General features: G+C 42.4%; 2 protein-coding genes across 2 annotated transcripts in view; both read right to left on the bottom strand.

Annotated features, from left to right (window-relative positions):
- NETO2 (neuropilin and tolloid like 2) overlaps positions 1 to 1,984 on the bottom strand; it is a 30,186-nt gene extending 28,202 nt beyond the window's left edge. The window contains 1 exon segment of the mRNA XM_036390061.2: positions 1,684 to 1,984. Within this exon segment, the coding sequence (XP_036245954.1) occupies positions 1,684 to 1,717 (34 nt within the window). The 5' untranslated portion in view covers positions 1,718 to 1,984.
- A 5,279-nt stretch (positions 1,985 to 7,263) lies between these two features.
- Positions 7,264 to 18,307, bottom strand: part of ITFG1 (integrin alpha FG-GAP repeat containing 1) — a 72,135-nt gene continuing 61,091 nt past the window's right edge. Inside the window, exons 15-18 of the mRNA XM_036390116.2 lie at positions 15,127 to 15,251; positions 14,458 to 14,540; positions 12,727 to 12,844; positions 7,264 to 9,370 (exon numbers count right to left, since the gene is read on the bottom strand). Coding sequence (XP_036246009.1) covers positions 9,311 to 9,370; positions 12,727 to 12,844; positions 14,458 to 14,540; positions 15,127 to 15,251 — 386 coding nt within the window. The 3' untranslated portion in view covers positions 7,264 to 9,310. The remainder of the gene's footprint in view (positions 9,371 to 12,726; positions 12,845 to 14,457; positions 14,541 to 15,126; positions 15,252 to 18,307) is intronic.

The raw sequence follows: 18,307 nt of genomic DNA on the forward strand, positions 1-18,307 counted from the left end.
TGTGCAATTTATGGATTATGAATAATACAAAAAACTTCCTGTAGAGGGACTTTTTACCCGGACACTAGTGTGATCATAAAAAAATATACAGGTCTGTTCAGTGGAAAACCTGTACAGTCAATTTTGCAGCAATCACATATTTTTGAAATGTCATTAAATCTGCATGTGTATAAAGTATTTAAGTAGTAGATACAACAGTTGTATTTTATGGCTGTTTTATATTGGCTTCTGATATTTAAATATGTTACTTAAAAGAGGCAGTAGAAAAAAGAATCTAAATGCTTTGTATTCCCCATGTAAGCCATATGTTCCTACGTTGTCTAAACTCAGTGAATGGTTAACAATATAGAGACAGACATTTATTAAGAACAAGTTTCTTCTGTCTCTCAGTTATGATGCTAATAAATGAAAAATATTTTTTGAAACCCTAAAGACATAAAGTCCTTCATGCCAGGAACATGAGATTTTATGGCCCATGGAAACATTCTGGATTTAAAACAGACTTCTTTACAACTTTCATACTGTGGGAAGACATCAATGTATACTCTAAACAATTCTCCACTCTGCAGTAGTGCCTTGTTGGCTTCAATAATGCATGCAGTCACAACATCTCCTAACAGAATAATTTAAAATAACAATCATCATTAAAAATAAAACAAAACAACAAGAGACTGGAATCCCCATCAAGTCTGCTATTGCTCAAGAAGATACAGAATGTTAGAAATAATTTCTTGAGGCACAAGGTTAAGTGTCACATCAAGATTTCTTTCCTAACAGAAACCCCTGGCCCATTGTCGAGCTGTATAAATAACAGCACAAAGAAATACTCGGATGAGGAGCCTTGCTCCGTTGTTTACCTCTGAACAGAAATAAGTTAGAAACAAGATTTAAAAGCCTCAAGAAGAAAAGCACAGGTAAACACCGGTCAGTGTGTAGCTTGTGACTCAGGTGACTGATTTTATGAAAACCTTGCTGAAAACAGACCTTGTTCCCTATAACAAGTGTGATAAGCTGAACAGTGTGGAGCAGCTCGTCAGGAGAGTCACGAAAGCAGAGAGTATTTTTACTGTGAAAAGACGAGCGTAGGATTCCGCCGGTGTGTCTCGGGAATATACGGGTCACCGGGGTAGGGTCGCTGCCACTGTGACCCATCTTTCTGCAGGCTGGGACCCCCCCGAACCCGAAGTGTTCCTAACGGCGGGATCCCCCAAACCCGGGGTACGGAGGTGTCCCCGCCGCTGGGACCTCCCAAGCCCGAGGTGCCGAGGTGTCTCGGCCGCCCGCCCGCCCTAGCGGGACCGGGGGCAGCCCGGGATGGGTGCGGGCTCCCGGCCCGGCCCCCGCTGGGCTCCGGCAGCCGCGGCCCCGAGCCGCAGCGCTGTGGCTCGCGTGGGGCAGAGCGGGGCAAGAGAGCGGCGGCCGCGGGGCAGGGACGCGGGGCCGCGGGGCGGTGCGATGGGGCGGTGCGATGGGGAGGCGCGGAGCGCCGGCAGCTGCCCGGGAAGAGCAGCCCCGGCAGAAGCGTGGCGGCCGCCCCTGCCCAGCCCCCGCGCCCGCCGCTCCGAAGTTTCCGTCGGCGCAGGGAGGGCTCCGGGGGCAGCGCGGGGCGGCCGAAGGGGCGGCGCCGCCGGGGGTACCGCGGTCCCCGCTCCGGCGGGGCGCCGTGCCGCCCGCGGCTCCTACCTTCCAGCACCGAGCAGAGTTTGTGCAGGGCCATTGTCTCCCGGCGGCGGCGGCGATCAGCGGCGCTCCATGGCCGCGGCGGTGCCCCCCGCGAGGGCGCTGTGCCCGCGGCTACGGCTCGGCCCCCGCCCGCCCGCGGCCATGCCCGGCGCCCCCGCGGGGCGCGCTCAGCCTCCGCCGCCCGAGCGCGGAGCCGCCGCCGCGCTCAGTCCCATCGAGAGCGGGGCGCGGCGGGCTCCGTCGAGGCTGGCCTGCCCCGGGGGGCTCCACGCGCGGCGCTCGGAGCGCAGCCCGGCAGCTCCCAGCCCGACTGAAGCGGCTGCTGCTAAATGAAGCTCATTTAAGATGTGAGGGGTGTTTGCCTGGATGAGCCGCTTGTACGCATGTGCCCGCCCCCGACGGAGCCCCGCAAGCAGCCACAGCCGCAGCCGGCGGAGCCGCTGTGCTCCTCCCGCTCGGCCGGGCACCGAGGCGGGGGCGACAGCGCCGGAGCAGCACCCGTTCTCACCCCGTCCCTACGGGGAGCCGGGGCTGGCTCCGTTGCAGCGCCCCGCCTCGGTCCCGCACCTCGGCCCCCGCCGTGCCTCACGCCCCAGGCCCATCCTGCCCCCGTCTGCCGGGCTTTTCCCGTGTGCGGTGCTGGGTGCCCGGAGAGCGTCCCCCGCGGCGGCGGGGGCGAGCCGTGCGGCCCCTCTCCAGCACACGGTGGCTTGGATAAGCCTGAATCCTGGCTGCCCGGCTTTGTTTGACATCTCAGTGGGTCCCCATAGGGTAAAAGGGACACGGTGCTTCCCTCGGTGTTCCGTGGCTCCCCTTCGCCCCATCGCTGGTGGCAGGGAGCCCGCGCGGCTCCGGCAGTGCGGCGTGCCCAGCTGCCTGCCTGGCTGCAGTGTGCTGCCTGCAGCTCCGGCGCCGGGAAGAGCCCATCACACGCTATTGTGCGGCTGTTGTTTGATAAGAGTGACAGCTAAAATGGAGCTATTACTTTACAAGAAGTTAATAAAAAGGCGCACTTAGCCTGCTGCCTGCCCTGGCTCCCGTCCCTCTGGTTATCTATCACATCGGGTTCGCTTGTGAGGGGAGATGTTACTTCGGGAAGGGGCCCGAGGTGGAGGCAGGTGGCGATGTCGGGGGAAGGGCAGCAGATCCCGCCGCGGGTACTCCGGTCCTGCCAGACCCCTCCGAGCTGCCCAGGGCGGTGCGTGAGGGCGAGAGCTGCGGCCGTGCCGGACAGCCGGGGGCATGCCCGCGTGAGGCTGTACTGCCCATAGGCTACGTGTAAAATGATAGAAACACGGTAGTCCCTTAGAGAGCCTTTCAAATCTCCCATTAGCAACACGGCTTGAAGAATCGCTGGGCATTTCCTACAGGATGTCTCCTCCCTGGATCTGCTCATTAGGCGAGGCTGAGATCTTTCATTCAGGCTCCAGGAGTATTGAAACGCGGAGATGTTTAGACCTGTGCGTGTTGCCAAGCTCTGCGCAGGGAGCAGGAGCGGTCCGGGCGCCCCGGGCCGGGCCCGCAGGAGCTGCCCCGGCCCCGCTCCCGGGACGGAGGAGGTCCGGTCCCCACTCGGGTCCTGCGCAGCGATGCACGGCTGCACCTCCAGCTGCCCCTCGCGCAGCTCCGCTGTCCCAGAGCAGGCGCGTTGTGGGAGCAATTCGGAACCAACCCACTCGCTAGATCCAACAGATTTTGCGAACTGTAAATTATATGCGTAATTGCCACTTGGGACTCCGTCTGCTTAAGGAGTAGGGCAGCTCAGTACAGTGTCTAACACGAGTGTGCGAGGTGAAGCTCTGATTTCCTTGTGGTTAGGTGCTCTGTATTTGAATGTTAAATTCTTTCTACAATGTTCAAAGGTCAGCCTATCCTGTTAGAAAATGTCATTCTCTTGCTTCAGATTATCTGTTAAATATTTCAGGCGCTTCAAGTCAGTGTGATTGTCAGCGAGGGCGAATTCAATGGAGAAGCGAGCGGAGAGCAGCGGGAGGGAGCGGGCCCGGGGGCAGCTGCTCCTCCCAGACCCCCGGCGAGAGCTCGCAGCAAAGGTCCTGAGCTTTTCTGGGTATTAAAGATCCATTTCAGTGTTGCAAGAAGCTTCATGAAGTATTAAGGTTGATGGTCTGGCAAAATCCCAAGTTACATAATTATATTATTCTACTTACTTGAATTGTCCTTTCAATTTCAAATAGAGATGATACAGTCTTCCTCCAAGCATAGTTTTTCCATGAATTGTGAAATAGCTGCTACATTCCAGCAGTGGACAAAGCGAGTCCTCTGTTCCCCTCTTAACCATGTATTTATAGCTGTGTGATGAAATGTTAAGTTCTATAGTGGAAACTCCTATACATCGAGAAGTCCTCAATAGGCGTATCTACTTCACATTTTCTTTACTAACAAAAATGTTTACGGTAGTAATGCAAGAAAATATCCAACACTGCTGTATCTGGCATCGTTCACATTTTTTATCCTCTGCAAGTACATTATTAAAATCTGACTGTGCTGTTGTGCAGATTGTTAGGAAACAGGGGGTTGCCTGCTTTTTTTTATTTTTTGGAATGCACAGTATAGCTGATGGCAAAATTTGACTTGGATATTTTTATTACTCATGATGCTATAAGAAATGAGAACTGGCCTGATTCTTAGATCTTGGGCTGAATTTGCATTCAAGAGAACTATTTGTGGTCAATTGTCTCTCACCAAAGATGAGAGAAAACCCTTGTAATGCTGTGTGCTCAGTACAAGTTTGGGTAGTAATTGCAAAGACCCAATCTGCTACAGTCAATTTAACTGAAGAGCTCAACTTCTGGTTTGTCCATTAGAAGGTTGAACAGAGCTATTACACACTTGGGGAAGTGAACAGCTTTTCCATCCTCTCTCTTTCCAGGGCTGTGTCAAGCTGTCAGTGTGGGAGAGGCAGGGAATAGCATCAATTTGTAGATTTGGAGCACATTTTGCCCCTGTTTACTGCTGCTTTCAGAGACATTTCTCCTGTGGACATCCCTGTTGCTTTGTTTAGCTGGAGTTCTTGTTACAGGTGGTGCTTTCACTGGTGACAGGTCTGAAGAAGCTTTCAGTTCTTGTCTTCTGAGCCTGCAGAGTGCAGATTTCCAGGGAGGAAAACTCTCTGCCACTGGGTCACGCTGACAGTAAGCTGCACTTAATTAAACTGAAGTTTGGGAGTCAAGAAAGGTTGAAGACAGCTATTGGACAGCCAGCTGTGTATTGGTCTGATGCTCTATCCTCATGATTATTTTTGAGTAGCAGTAGGTCAGGGAAGGCAGTGGGACTCATTCTGATGTAGGTAAACACCTGCATGAGCAGCTGAGGAATGAGTCACAACAGTGCTCTGCTGCAGCTAAAGGCTTACATTTGAATTATTAGAACTGGGTTTGCCTCCTCCTTAAAACTTCATTTGATTTGCTGTTCTGTGAGAAGTTTTAACTTTAATTTACCTAAAACATTTTCTGCTCTTGAGTAGCAAAGTGCACAACCCAAACAGCCTTAGACCAGCAGCTATTTGGACATTGTTTATAAAAGAGGTTGCAAAAATATAGATGCCAACAGTGAATAATTAAGAAAGAAGATGAGGAATTATGTTTTAACTGTTCTGGTACTTGGTTTTGTCAGTTCCATTTAGGTACTGCCTTTGATAAATCCTAATTTCTATAATTAGAAAATTATAGAAGATGCAAGTACCTCAGTATTGTATTATAATACAATTTTAATTGCATTACAATATGTAATACATAATCATACATAAATATGCACAGTTGGCTTTGTTATTTACTACTGAGTAATGAACACTGCAAACTTTTGAATAGTCAGGAAGAAAACTCACAGCTTTCAGAAAGCTTACAGTGCACTTCCCTATTTGGTAGGTAATATAATTAGATCTGACTGTTAGAATATACCTACAGACTTTTGTGGCTGAGGTTGAAAAACTCATTAATTTGAACATTAGGTTATAATTGTTATGGATTGTATCATAGATGGGACCACATTTTTCACTGAAGTCAGGAATTAATTATAAAAATAGTGCAGTGTGGCTGATTATTTTCAAGTGACAGGGAGGCCAATATTACCAATGCTTCAACAACTAGATCCTGTTCCCAGAATGGATAGTAGGGTTACTAGAGCAGCACAGCAGTGCCAGACTTAACTCCTCTGCTGCTCTTGATTTCTTAACATAATACTTTGAACAAAACATTTGCACATCCCTATAGAATTAGTACTACATATTTGCAAACTATGAGATTATTTATAATTGTATTTTCTAAATTTAAACAAAAATATTTGTTGTTTATTAATACCTTCAAAACAGAGACAGTTAATGCTTTTACAATATAAAAGCATTGATTATAATATAGCAGAAGCTTTCTGACTTCTCCTGCTCTATTTTGGTGTCATTCATTTGAAAGAAGTTATATATCAATTACAATCTATCGGTACCTATTCAATATCAAATATTGGCACAAGCTGGGCATCAATAGGTCAAGAGCAAACCTGCAGAGAAGGACCTGGGGGGGCAGTAAAGGAAGGGGGATTCTGCCCCTCTGCCCTGCTCAGGTGAGACCCCACCTGCACAGCTGCCCCAGCTGTGGGATGGAGCAGCTCTGCTGGGAGGAAAGGCTGGCACAGCTGGCATTGCTCACCTGGAGAGGAGAAGCTTTGGGCTGAGCTCATTGTGGCCTTGCAGTGCCTGAAAGGAGCCTACAAAGAAACATGGAGAGAGACAATGTACAAGGGATGGAGTGCCAGGACATGGGGGAATGGCTGCACACTGGCAGGGAGGAGGTTTAGATGGTTAGGAATAAATTCTTCCCTGTGAGGGCAATGAGGGCTGGGCACAGGCTGCCCAGAGAAGCTGTGGTTGCCCCTGGATCCCTGATCCCTGAAAATGTTCAAGGCCAGGTGAAAAATGGGCTTGGAGCAACCTGGGATAGTGGAAGGTGTCCCTGCCCATAGCAGGGGGGTTGGAATTGGATTAAAGTTCTTTCCAACCAAACCATTCTGTGATTCTATAGAAGCCCTGAATTGACCCAACTCGGTGTGTTTGTAGTGATTACTTCTCCATTAACTGTAGGGTTTTTAATGTCTCTGTTAAGCATGATGGCCTCAGTACAGGAGGAATATCATACTACATAGAATATGCCTATTAATCTGCAGCAGAAAAGTTGGTTCTTTTGTTGGGGGATTATAGTGCATTAATGATAAATCTGGTAGGAAGATTCAGTCTTAAAGCTTCTCATGGAAAATGAGAACAAAGAAAGATGGTATTTCAACAGCCATCTGTCAGTTGGCCTGTCAACAGTGTTTTTATATAGGTGAAATTTCACACCGAGGAAGCTTCCAATAGCATTTCTCACCAGGGCTGTGTTAGAGTGGCTGCAGTTTGAAAATTTATGTAGCTCGAACTATTTCTCACTTCTCAGTTACTGTGACAATCACCTGGAAACTACAACTTTCTAATTGATGCTGCTTTCTTAAACTTCCTGGTAGCAGGGCAATAACCTTACCAAACATACATTTAATGCTTATAGAACAGAGAACCAAAGTACAACATGAAACCTCTGATGACAAGTTTAACAATATTTAATGCCTTAATTCAAAACAGTATGCATAGACTGTGAGCCATGCTACAAGTACTTAGAACCTGGGGTAAACTTTATTATATTGTATATAGTGATGCAATGATGCACTACTGAGCATGCAAAACACCTCAGAGCAAAAGATACCAAGTTCATTGTTTTGTACAACAGCTTAAATGTCAGCATGAGGTTATTTTATTCCTAATTGCTTTTTCAAAAACAAAAGGAAGCTAATCTATGTGTACTATATTGTGATAGGGTAAAAAACAACTTTGCTACCCCAGTGCATTTTGCATTTAGCATTATTCTCCAACCATCTGAAAAAGACAGGAAAATATATTGAACTGTGGATCCTCCTAATCATGAAATTAGTTCTTTCTTTTGCTGGTAGGAGCCAATTCTATCAATGGGGTTTAAAAAGACCAAAAGCATTAAGTATTTATCTAAAAAAAATAGCTTTTCATGAGAAAAATTGAAGGTGTGCATGAAGGAAATATTCTATCCTGAATAATAACAGTAATGTGCCATGAGAGCCTCTTGTGCTGGCATGTGATCAGTGCATGTTGGAAATACCCAGCGAACCTTCAGAGCTCAGGACACTGAGCACACAAGGCTGCTGTGCCTGCTGGCTCGGGGCTGCTCTGTGAATGGGTCAGTGTTCAGCACTGCCATGGTAACCCCGGGGCTGACTGGCACTCAGGGTGAGCACCACCAGCCCAGCTCTGGACCTGCTCCCTCCTGTCTGCCCAGGGGCTGCCCTGCCACACACAGGGAACGCTCCAGGGAGGTGCCAGCCCCGGCAGGGACCCCCTGCACACGGGAGTGCCTTGACAACCAACGCTTGCAGTTTGTTGAGAAGGATGGTCTAGGTTATCAAACAGTATTAGGAATGCAAATTAACTGATGTAACTGCAGAATTAATAGTGTAAACTCATGGAAAATAAAAACATGATTATTCTCAGAGGTTCTTCCAGGATCCCAAGTACACTGAGCAACCATTACTTTATTACCACTTAAAATATCTAAAGTTGAGTGACACTGTCTTCTGTCATTATTACAGCCTTATGAAACTTGGCCATGGCAGTGTACATGGAAAATGTGCATTGATTATTCTGAGTGTCCTATTACATTCTTAATTTAATCTTTGCATATCTCATCACTTAGAAATAAGCAATACATTTTAGTGTGTCAATCCTCAATCTCCCCTCAATAATGTTTCATTTAACTTCTTGAAGAACAAAACCAAACAAAAAAACCCCATACCTTTCTTATGTTAAAAAATAGTTACTTTCATAACAACATTGTGCCTTTCTAAAACAAATGCAGTTGTAGTTTAATTATAAAAGCAGTTTATGTAATGGTGATACATTTTTATGATTTTAATTTTTTAATGCGTTGTCTTCTCTGTAGAAGTAGCACACATAAATACTGCATCCATCCCAGGATGAGTGAACTCACATCACACTGCAGGTTCCTTTTGGTTCTCTAATTCTTAAGCTCTTTAACTATTGCACATATGGATTTAAACAAAGAAAAATACAGAATACTTTAGGTTAAGCACCATTTAATACAATCAAAACAATTAACAATTAATATCTGAGAAATTGCACAAGTTTAATTTTCAAAAACCAGGTTGTTTTGCAGGAATGAACAAAGGACAAGACCAATTCAAGTGATACAAGGTAGTCTGCTTGCTGAAATGCTACACTTCATTTACATACCTTTCTTTCTATCAAATATTACTAAAGAATTGGTACATAAACAATGGTACATGCAACTGATCCCTTTACTAAGAAAAATAAATTTACAGTTCTGTTAAATAAAGGCCAAATGCTATTATATACAGTCTCTTAACTGAAAGGCCTTGTGAGACATTCAGGTCTAATTTTAATACTTTCCAAATAAATACCAGATAATGCAACATTTACAAATAACACACCAACAGTACTTCCATGGTAATAATTTTAAAAATCAGAATTTAGTCTTTCAATTAAGCAAATGAGTAGCTGCTCCTTCATAAATATTAAGGCATGTCACATAGCATCAAAATGGAACCGATGAGCCTCCTGTCGCTTCTCTCTGTCATCTGCTTTCTGAAAAATAATAATAAAAAAACACTTTGTGGAATCTAGAGCAACACTGTTACAGAAATGAGCTGTCAAGTGTCAGAGAATGGTTGATTTTTTTCAAGCCATTTAACAAAAGGCAAAAAGGCTTAGTAAAAGCCCCAACAATTAACTTTTAAATTATGTCAGCTTGAAATAGCAATAATCTACACAAAATTGGCTTCTGCTGTTACTGCTCTGCTGTTGTAGTATTTATGACCCATTCTTTTCTGTTATTTCTAATAATGCTTTTTAAAAGGAATAATTCAAACCTGAAGACTGTTTCCTGGTATCCATTTTGTCTACATTAGAAATATAAGATGAAATTACTCTGGACTAACTGTAAATGTAATTTATGTTACACGCACAAAGAATCTCATTTAAAAAAACATTCTGTTAAATGCAACTTTAGAGCAAGACAGCAGTTCAACCAACAACTAACAGCACCAAGTAGGTGAAAAATATTCTGTGTCTTTTGTTTGTATTATGAAAATGTGAAGTAGGATGCATTTCCCTGCTTATTTATGCAGAACACACACTGACCTGCTGAAAGAATGAATTGGGTGGTGCTTGGAAAAAACCAGCATATTTAAATTGCACCTAGAATTCATGTCATGTGTCAAAACAAGTCCTCTCCCACGTCTCCTCTCGTGTGCTAAAGCACTTAACAGAGGATGGAAGCATTTCTTCAAGATTCTTGAACACTGAGTGCAAACTTGTGCTTGTGTCATGACAGACAGTATGTGTAAATCCCAGCATGAGAGAATTTGGCAAAGCAGATTGAAATGCTTTTTAGCTTGCACAGACCCTTGTACTTTCTTTCTTTTTTGTTTTTCTAAAGGAGTAAAATGAAGAGAAGCCTCTCCAGTAGGTGCTGCGTGGGCATTCAGAACTGTGTCTCAGTTGATAAAAATACACAACAATTGTGGCAGAAATCAGTGCCCGTCTTCTGCCATGAGAGTTCATCTTCTGCTTTGGCTCAAGGCCAAAGACTTCCTCATTACACAATGTTTATGTGTGATAGCAACTCCACTGGATTAAATATGGATTTTACTGCATTTTGTAGCAGCAGCAGAGCTGTCAGTGAGGTTTAAGATATATCAGTCTGGCTTTTTTGGCAGGGACTTTATCAGTGTCAGTAGTATTCTGGATGTCAGAAAAGGGGTGGGAAGGAGGGAGTGGCACACTCTTTCCTACACTGAAATGCTTGTCACATTCCACAAAATTTCAGTCTCACTTAGGAAACAATTTCCACTCCATTTCTTGTATTCTTCCTTAAAAAATTACTGCTTCAAATTTGACAGTAACTGATACTCTGCTGGATCCAGCAAAGCCTCTCCAGCACTATTTCCATCACTGTGCAGTGTTTCCATGACTGGCCTCACGACCCCAAAGCAAGTTCTCAAGAATGAGAATAAGGACTATTGAGGGCTGTAGCAAATGTAGCAAGATTGTCTTTGTTGTAAGATGAATAATGGTGTCAATTCTTCCTCATTTTCTCTTTCATTTGGTGTAGCAAAACTAAAATCTAGTAACTGAGATTTCAAAGCTTTTTTTTCTTCAATGCATTTAAAATTTCTAAGGCAGGACAGAGCAACACCTACCCTTAAACCCAACAGTTATTTCAGTACTCCAATACCTGGCTGGAGATGAGTGTGTAAGAACTAGTGTAGACAAAGGGCTCCTGCTACTATTTATCTGCAGAGGTCAAAGTCCAGGATTTATTTAAACTGCTGAATAAAACACTGCAGCTTACAGTAACATACGCTCTCTGGGGGAAAGAAAAGATTTTAAGTGCCAGTTCATTTCCCCTGCCTTTCTTTGCTACATGTACTCCAGAGATCAGCAAAGGACAGGCATTTAGCCAGGACAGTATTTTTGGGAGAGGATTGCCGAGAGACAGTAAACTAAGAACAAGCTTAGAAACAAGGAACTTTGGAGTTTAACTTTACACATGTCAGTGATGCACAACACAGCTTTGGTGAACATTCTTATCTGTTCAGTATCTCAACCACTTCTAAACATATAGGAAGAATATAGGAATTAATACATGTTTATACAATGGTCTGAAAATACACACAATTTGTCCAAATATTTGTGCCTGTTTTGTGCTGCAGAGTTGGAAATGAGTTTACAATATAACCAATATACCACTTCTTTCATACACACCTGGGACTGAAAACAGCTCTAAAAGCACTCTGGGCTCAGTCCTTCCTTACTCTACAATGCTTGAATTATGAAATAAAAACAGTTTGAATGTTGCCATTTAATCTCCATTTCTCCAGATAGAATTATACATAGATAATCCTTCCTCAACTCAAAGTCCAAGTACCTTTTCTGCTATTCTTGTTTGCTAAAGAAATGTTGGAGAGAGAATTAAACGCAGGCAGTGCCCAGCCCTGAGCTACAAGTGAGCAGTGCTCTACTGGTACAGCAGGACATGCTAATGACAGCCATCATAAACTTTGTATTTCTTTGCTTTGTGTGTCTTATTCCCAGCTTTATTATTAGTTGGAGACTGTATTTAACATTTTGAAGAGTGAAGACTGACAGACAAATGACATTTAAATATGAAGCATGCGCAAACTTGTCTGAATGTTTAACAAGGTCATTTTATTTCCACCATCACAAAAACAAACAGTTATACCATGTCAGAATGTGCAGTAATTTTATCTGACAGCTAAGATTATGGTTTGGGTATGTAGTAACATTTACTGGCAACTCTGCCAGCTGGGTATGCTTGTGAACTGAGCATAGTTAAGAAAAATGGGAATGCATTTCTTTTGTGACAAGAAAGGCCCCTTTCAAAATGCTTCTTCAAATCAATGGATTTCTATATCCTGCATGTGTAATTCAGACCCAGACAGCAAAGCAGCCAATATGCACAATTGACCCCCTATATGTTCCTGAATGCTAATGTCAGTGCAACCAGCAAAGAGGGTTACACAAAAAAGACTTTGTCCTTGTTTTTAGATTACCAGCAGAACTCAAGGTAAGTAAACTGAGTTTATGTTCCATTTTTCCAAAACAGTTCTCCTTAAAACTGCAAAATGGAAAGCTTAGATATGAAACAAAGATGGCTCATTTCAATTGGAAGTAACAGCTTAATGGAAAAAAGGAAATGAAGAGCAACATGGACAAGCTCAAGTGTCTTAGAGCTTAAATAAAAATAATGCCAATTTTTAAACTTGTGGTAAACATTGGATTAGTAGTAACACCTTTTGTCACAATTCAGTCTGTGTCAGAAGTTACTATACTGTAGAAAAATGTAAAAAAAACCCCAATGTACAGGTCTGTAAAATATTAGGGAGTGTTAAATAAAATATTCTAGTGAATTAGCTTACCTTTTCCTGCCAATGTAATATGCCAATTATTGCCAGGATGAAAACGCAGACACCAATTAAGGCTATAGCTGTTAGCAGTACAATGTTACTTGGGGTCAAATACAACTTGGCACTCCAGCTATACAAAAGAAGAAAATCCAAGGAAACATTAATACCCTTCATTAAGAAGCAGAAAACAGATTTTGCTTACAAAGATGAAAAGAACCTGTTAGGGTAAGACAGGTGACAACCTGGTCTACAGAAATGAGCAGCTCTATTTAGAGACTGAAGCTTAATGATGTTTACTTGGAAATACATGGCTTAATAGAATTATTTTTGAGCAATACCATGTCTAAGTACAGTTTCTGTTTAACTTTTCATGAATGCTATGGATATCCTCAGGGAATTAGTTTTTTCTCATTAGGAGATTTATCTACTGCCCTTGCCTAGGACAAAGCAAAATGCATAAGGAAACCTTTCACTGGAATGCCTAGGGCCTGGGGACATGGAGCAGCAGGGGAAAATAACCCTGGAAGATTTCTCCACCACATGAGAAGCTCCTCTTGGACAGGCTCATGGGCCCAGTTCTCTTTTTCTGAAGCTTACCCAGGGACAACTGCAGTTCTAAACATAAGCAGTTGATTACGGCTGAAGATCAACAAAACTAAACCCTTTAGGGCTCCTGGAAAACATCTCAAATCATGTGAGGTCCTGAGGCCCAGGGAACCCCCTTTTTGTAGTACAGCTTTCCTATCATGGGAAAGCTGTCAGCAGCAGGCTCTGTGTTGAGGCCTCTCAGGAAATCACATACCTGTGTTATAAAAATATATAAATTAAGAAGCTTTTATTATGAAATCAGATTTCTTCTGGGGATTCCATCCTCTGCTATTCTACGATGTCCATAAACCCACTTTATACAAAAGCAAAAATAGTTTAAGGATACCGTAACAGAAATGGTTTTGCATAACACATACCTTTAAATACCTCAAGACTGTAACTAAATTTTCATCTGGCAGATGTTATTTCTGTGGTTGTTAATTAGCAACTCAAGCAGCACATCATTTCTCCACTGTTATTTGTTCTCTAGTAAAATTAACTGCTGAACTGATGTCAGAATCATTTCTGCATGATAAATGCAACTGACCTCACTGGTAGATCAAGCGGCAAAATGCAGCTGGAATATTTGACTTATGTTTTCTCTAATAGCAAAAAGAGAAACATGCTGTCTTTCTGGGAGAAACATTTTAATTGCAAAGTGAATTCTATGTTCAAGCTCTCGTGCAACCAACCCATTCACCTTTACTTAGAGGCAAACATTAATTCCTGTAGTAACAGCTACTGCATTCAGAAGGGCTGAAGCAAAGCTTTTGTATGGAACCAGACAGAAATTGCATGTTTGGTGAAACAAAAATGCTTAATTCAACCATCACCATGTTTATAATTTGTCACTGAGGATGTTGTTAAATCTAGCAAGTATGTTATTATTTACAGGAGTGGAGCTAGTAATACATTTTGATTGTTTGCCTGAGCCGGTAATAGGGTTGTTTTTTAGTAGATTGTTTATGGGCACCATCTGAGAGGCTGTGGAAATACCTGAGCAGCATTTTCAGCTCCAGCTCAGCACTGACCCCCTGCCCTTGTTCTTCAGTAACTTTCTATACAAGTAACTATTTCTAAACCTACACATAATGCCTAATTTACACTGTGCATTAATGTAATTTTAGGAAGTCCAAATCCAAATGATGACATTACCTTCGAGGAACATTATGAGGATAGGGAATGACTATAAGCTGGGAGTTTGGTATAATAGCTGTCCATTCTTGTTTTCTTATAGACTGAAAGAAAAACAAAGGCTGTGTCAATTCCTAGCAAACCAACATACATACAAGCAAAGAAATTCTCTGTTGAAACATACAAAAGAAGAAATAAAAACGTTGTGGGTTTTAAAAAAAAACTTTAAATATAAGTGATTAATCCCTTTATCTTTGTTGCCTGTTACTCTGAAAGCTCCAAAATGCTTTAAAACCCACCCCCCCAAAAGTAAAAAGCAAAATAACTATTACTGACATGAAACACAGCATCTGCTTTAAAAGTACAAAGCAACAACACAATAGGGAAAGAAGAACTGATTCTACAAAGGAGGCAAGCAAAACAATTTTCCAAACCAGAATGTGGCCCATTTGAGTACCTCACTTTTATAGACAGTTTCAGTCATCTTTTGGTTTTATTTTGGCTTCAGAGCTTCAGAGTTTATACACTCCTCAAAAAATTGGGCAAACTGGTTCTTTTGGGCAAACCTTTCTGTATGCAAACTTACTTTGATATTCTTACTTCAGAGAATGAAAAAGAAGTGTCCCAGCAGCATTTCCATCCAAAGTAGCACCATAAACAATTAGCTTGACAATCTAAATGCCAACCCACCTTTTCTCCCAGGGGCCGAGGGATGCCCACGTACAGGTGGTCGAGGAAGTTGGCGCTGCGGCCCAGGCCCAGCACGTTGTAGGGCAGCTGCAGAGCGTAATGCGCTGACTGGCTGAGCTGGCCAGCTGCAAGCAAAGCACAAAGGAAGCCCAAGTGGGTATTTTAGGGGGAAAAAAACCCCAATCAATCAACCCCCAAAGACCAACTTGCTACACAAGTACACATTCCCCCGTCAGTAATAAAAATGTTTAAAGATTTTCACCAATTGCGTGATTATTTAATTCTTAAAGCTCAGTCCCACATTTCCAAACTACCTGGGAGTACTCATTTGGAGAAGAGCTTACATACTTTACATATTCTTGTGAGTACTATTTCTATGTTAGCTCAAATCTCCATTATTTGTTACAAGCTGAGAAGAAATCAACTATCTGTATGTATTTTTATATGATTAGTGCCAAGTTTCTTGCCCACTGTTTTACAAGATTAGACTCAACATGTGAAGGTTCACTTTAATTCTTGTCAGTGTTAAACTGTAATTACTACTGTCACAAAATTAGCTAAGTAAATTCTCATGAACAAATTTTCAAAGAATAAATTAATTTAATGAAAACAGGATTGCAGTGGTTGCAAGTTAATTATAGAAGAAACTGTAGATGGAAAACAAGATTCTTGGTTTCCTGAAAAGGCAGTGGGGAAACAGACGAGTGTTGCAGTTATCAACAAGTTCACTGGCATCCCGTTTCCAAAGTATCCAGGTAGTGCACTTAAATTAAAAAAATCTTCTAATAGTTTAATTTCTGACCAACAGATTCAGCTCCTGTGTGGGTTCTTTGTTCTCTTAGCAAGTGAGCTGCTCCCACTGCAGGAACAGTATCAGCATCTCAGAAGCACCACAGTGAATTCAGCCTTCACCAGATTAAACAGGAATGAGTGCAAGGGACACTTGACAACCACAAATGGGTTTCTGTGACCAACAGAAACAGCTTTTCACAAGGTTGTGATTTAGTCAGAATTTTTAGTGTCAGATTTCTCTCAGCTTTGATCCCTAATAGATTATGCCTGAAACTGGAAATTATAAGTTAAACAACAAAATGCAACAGAATGTGAACTGAAGAACAGGAATCCATATTTTGTAGTGAATTTACAGCCAAGTCCTTTTTAGCTCTCCACACTCCCATCCAAGGCTTGATTCAGGAGGCAGCACTTGACTGGCGACACAACATTCTGCATAGCTGTGCTGAACACAGGGGCAGGAAAAACTCCTCACTCACCACTACCACTCCTTTGGCAAAGCCAAATATCCATTCAAGACAAACCAAACCCCCCTCCTGGCATCCTAGAGATGTCAGTAAGTGGCACTGGCAACAACACAGCAGCACTTCAATAGGGACAAGAGACACCACTTCCAGCAGCAGCTCCTCAGCTCCTGCACGCTCCTCTGGGGACAAACTCCTGGTAGTGCAGGCTGGGGGTTCTGAACCCTGCTCATTACAGGGATTACTTATGGCTCTGCTTTTGTGAACCTCCCTTCCCCTACCAGCTCTTGAGGAAGCCACTTGCCTTATGCTGTCAGGCATGTTTTGAAACAAGCCTGCTTAATCAGGAGGTAAATATTCTGTATTATTGTGCATTTAGAATTATAATAACTATATTTTAAAAAGCATGGTAAATGTCAGCTAAGATCTGAAAAATCAGTTGATGCAGTTATCTTTTTATTAAGCCGAAATGCTATTAGCAAAAAGAAACAATAATGGTCTTCCTAATGATAATACACATTTTAGATTTATTTTTTCCTCACGTAGAACCATGTAATAAGCAAGCAGACGAGGAAATATTGAAGTTGGATTTATACATTCAGGTCTCTATTGTGAGGACAAGGTGTACTGTGCACATTGTTGGGTAGATTTCTCAATTACAGAAGATGTGGCACAAAGCACTGACTGAGCAGCTTTTCTCTTTAGGAACAGGGATTTTTCCAGGAAGTTGAGATAACACAGGATAGGACAGCAGAGGGTTTGTCCTCAGTCTGTCCCTGCCTTGCCAGTGACTTCCCTAACATGATCTTGGCTAAACTGCTCAATCTCCAGGTGTCAGTATCCAAATCTAAACTAGAAGTAATTCTCAAAGTACATAATATCTGACACCTCCAGTTACCAATATACAATAGTCAGGAGGTGGGTGTATTTAATTTGACTTGGTTATAGAAACAGACCAGGTGTGTTACTTGATCATACTGCAATATAAGAAAGATTTTCTTTTAGCATTTTTCACTAATGCTGCATGCTGAAGGACTTTCCCCAAAAGAACAAGGTACTGCTGTAACATTGAAAAGCTTTTAGAATTACTTTTGAGTGAAATATTTCGGATCATGAGAAGACTGCAACTAAGATCTTGCTTTTTTCTTTCAACTTACAAATGAAATGAATGTCAACTAAATTAAAGAGAATAGAAGAAAATGTCATATCCTGTGTGCAGTCAGCCTTAAAGAGGTTAGAGAGTCACATACTGCAGCTAGAATTCTTAAAGCACTGAATAATTTCATGGCTACTAATGCTGGTTCTTATGCCTAAGATAAGGATAACAAAATCTTATGCTTCAGGATGTAAATAGATCATTTGCAAAGGTCAGAGAAGAATGTTTTCTTCTACACAGCAGGCAGAAATGTGCATATACTTATTTTTTATTTGCCTTTAAAATTGGGAGGTGTTAGCTAAGCAGGATGATAGCATGTAGAAGGTTCCAGTTTACTAAAGCTGACTAAGCACAGGAGAACTTTGAGACTCTTCCTTGCTTTCCTCAGCCTATATCTATCACAAATTCTGTTTGATGCTTACTGAAAAGTTCCACATAGAATTGCAACCAACTAATTAAGAATGACAACTGCTCACCTGAGAAACATAAAGCCCTGAACCAAGATGAAAAATAAAAAGAGAAATTACAGAGAGTACTGTCAAGAGTTTATTGACATTATCTGAGGTTCCCAGTCACTGGTAATTAATTTACTTATGAAAATATTTAAAATTTAATTAAATAGCAACCACAGCAATTTCCCCTCTTGTAAAACTACTGGAAACAACTTTCTACTTGTTTCAAGAAAATCTGAAAATAGTTTTGCATCTTCAAGGAGGGAAGTGGGATTTATTTCTTACATTCAAATTGTTCTTTAGGTTTTTGGAAGTCA

Source organism: Molothrus ater, chromosome 12 (assembly GCF_012460135.2).
Source record: "Molothrus ater isolate BHLD 08-10-18 breed brown headed cowbird chromosome 12, BPBGC_Mater_1.1, whole genome shotgun sequence".
Taxonomy (NCBI): Eukaryota; Metazoa; Chordata; class Aves; order Passeriformes; family Icteridae; genus Molothrus; species Molothrus ater.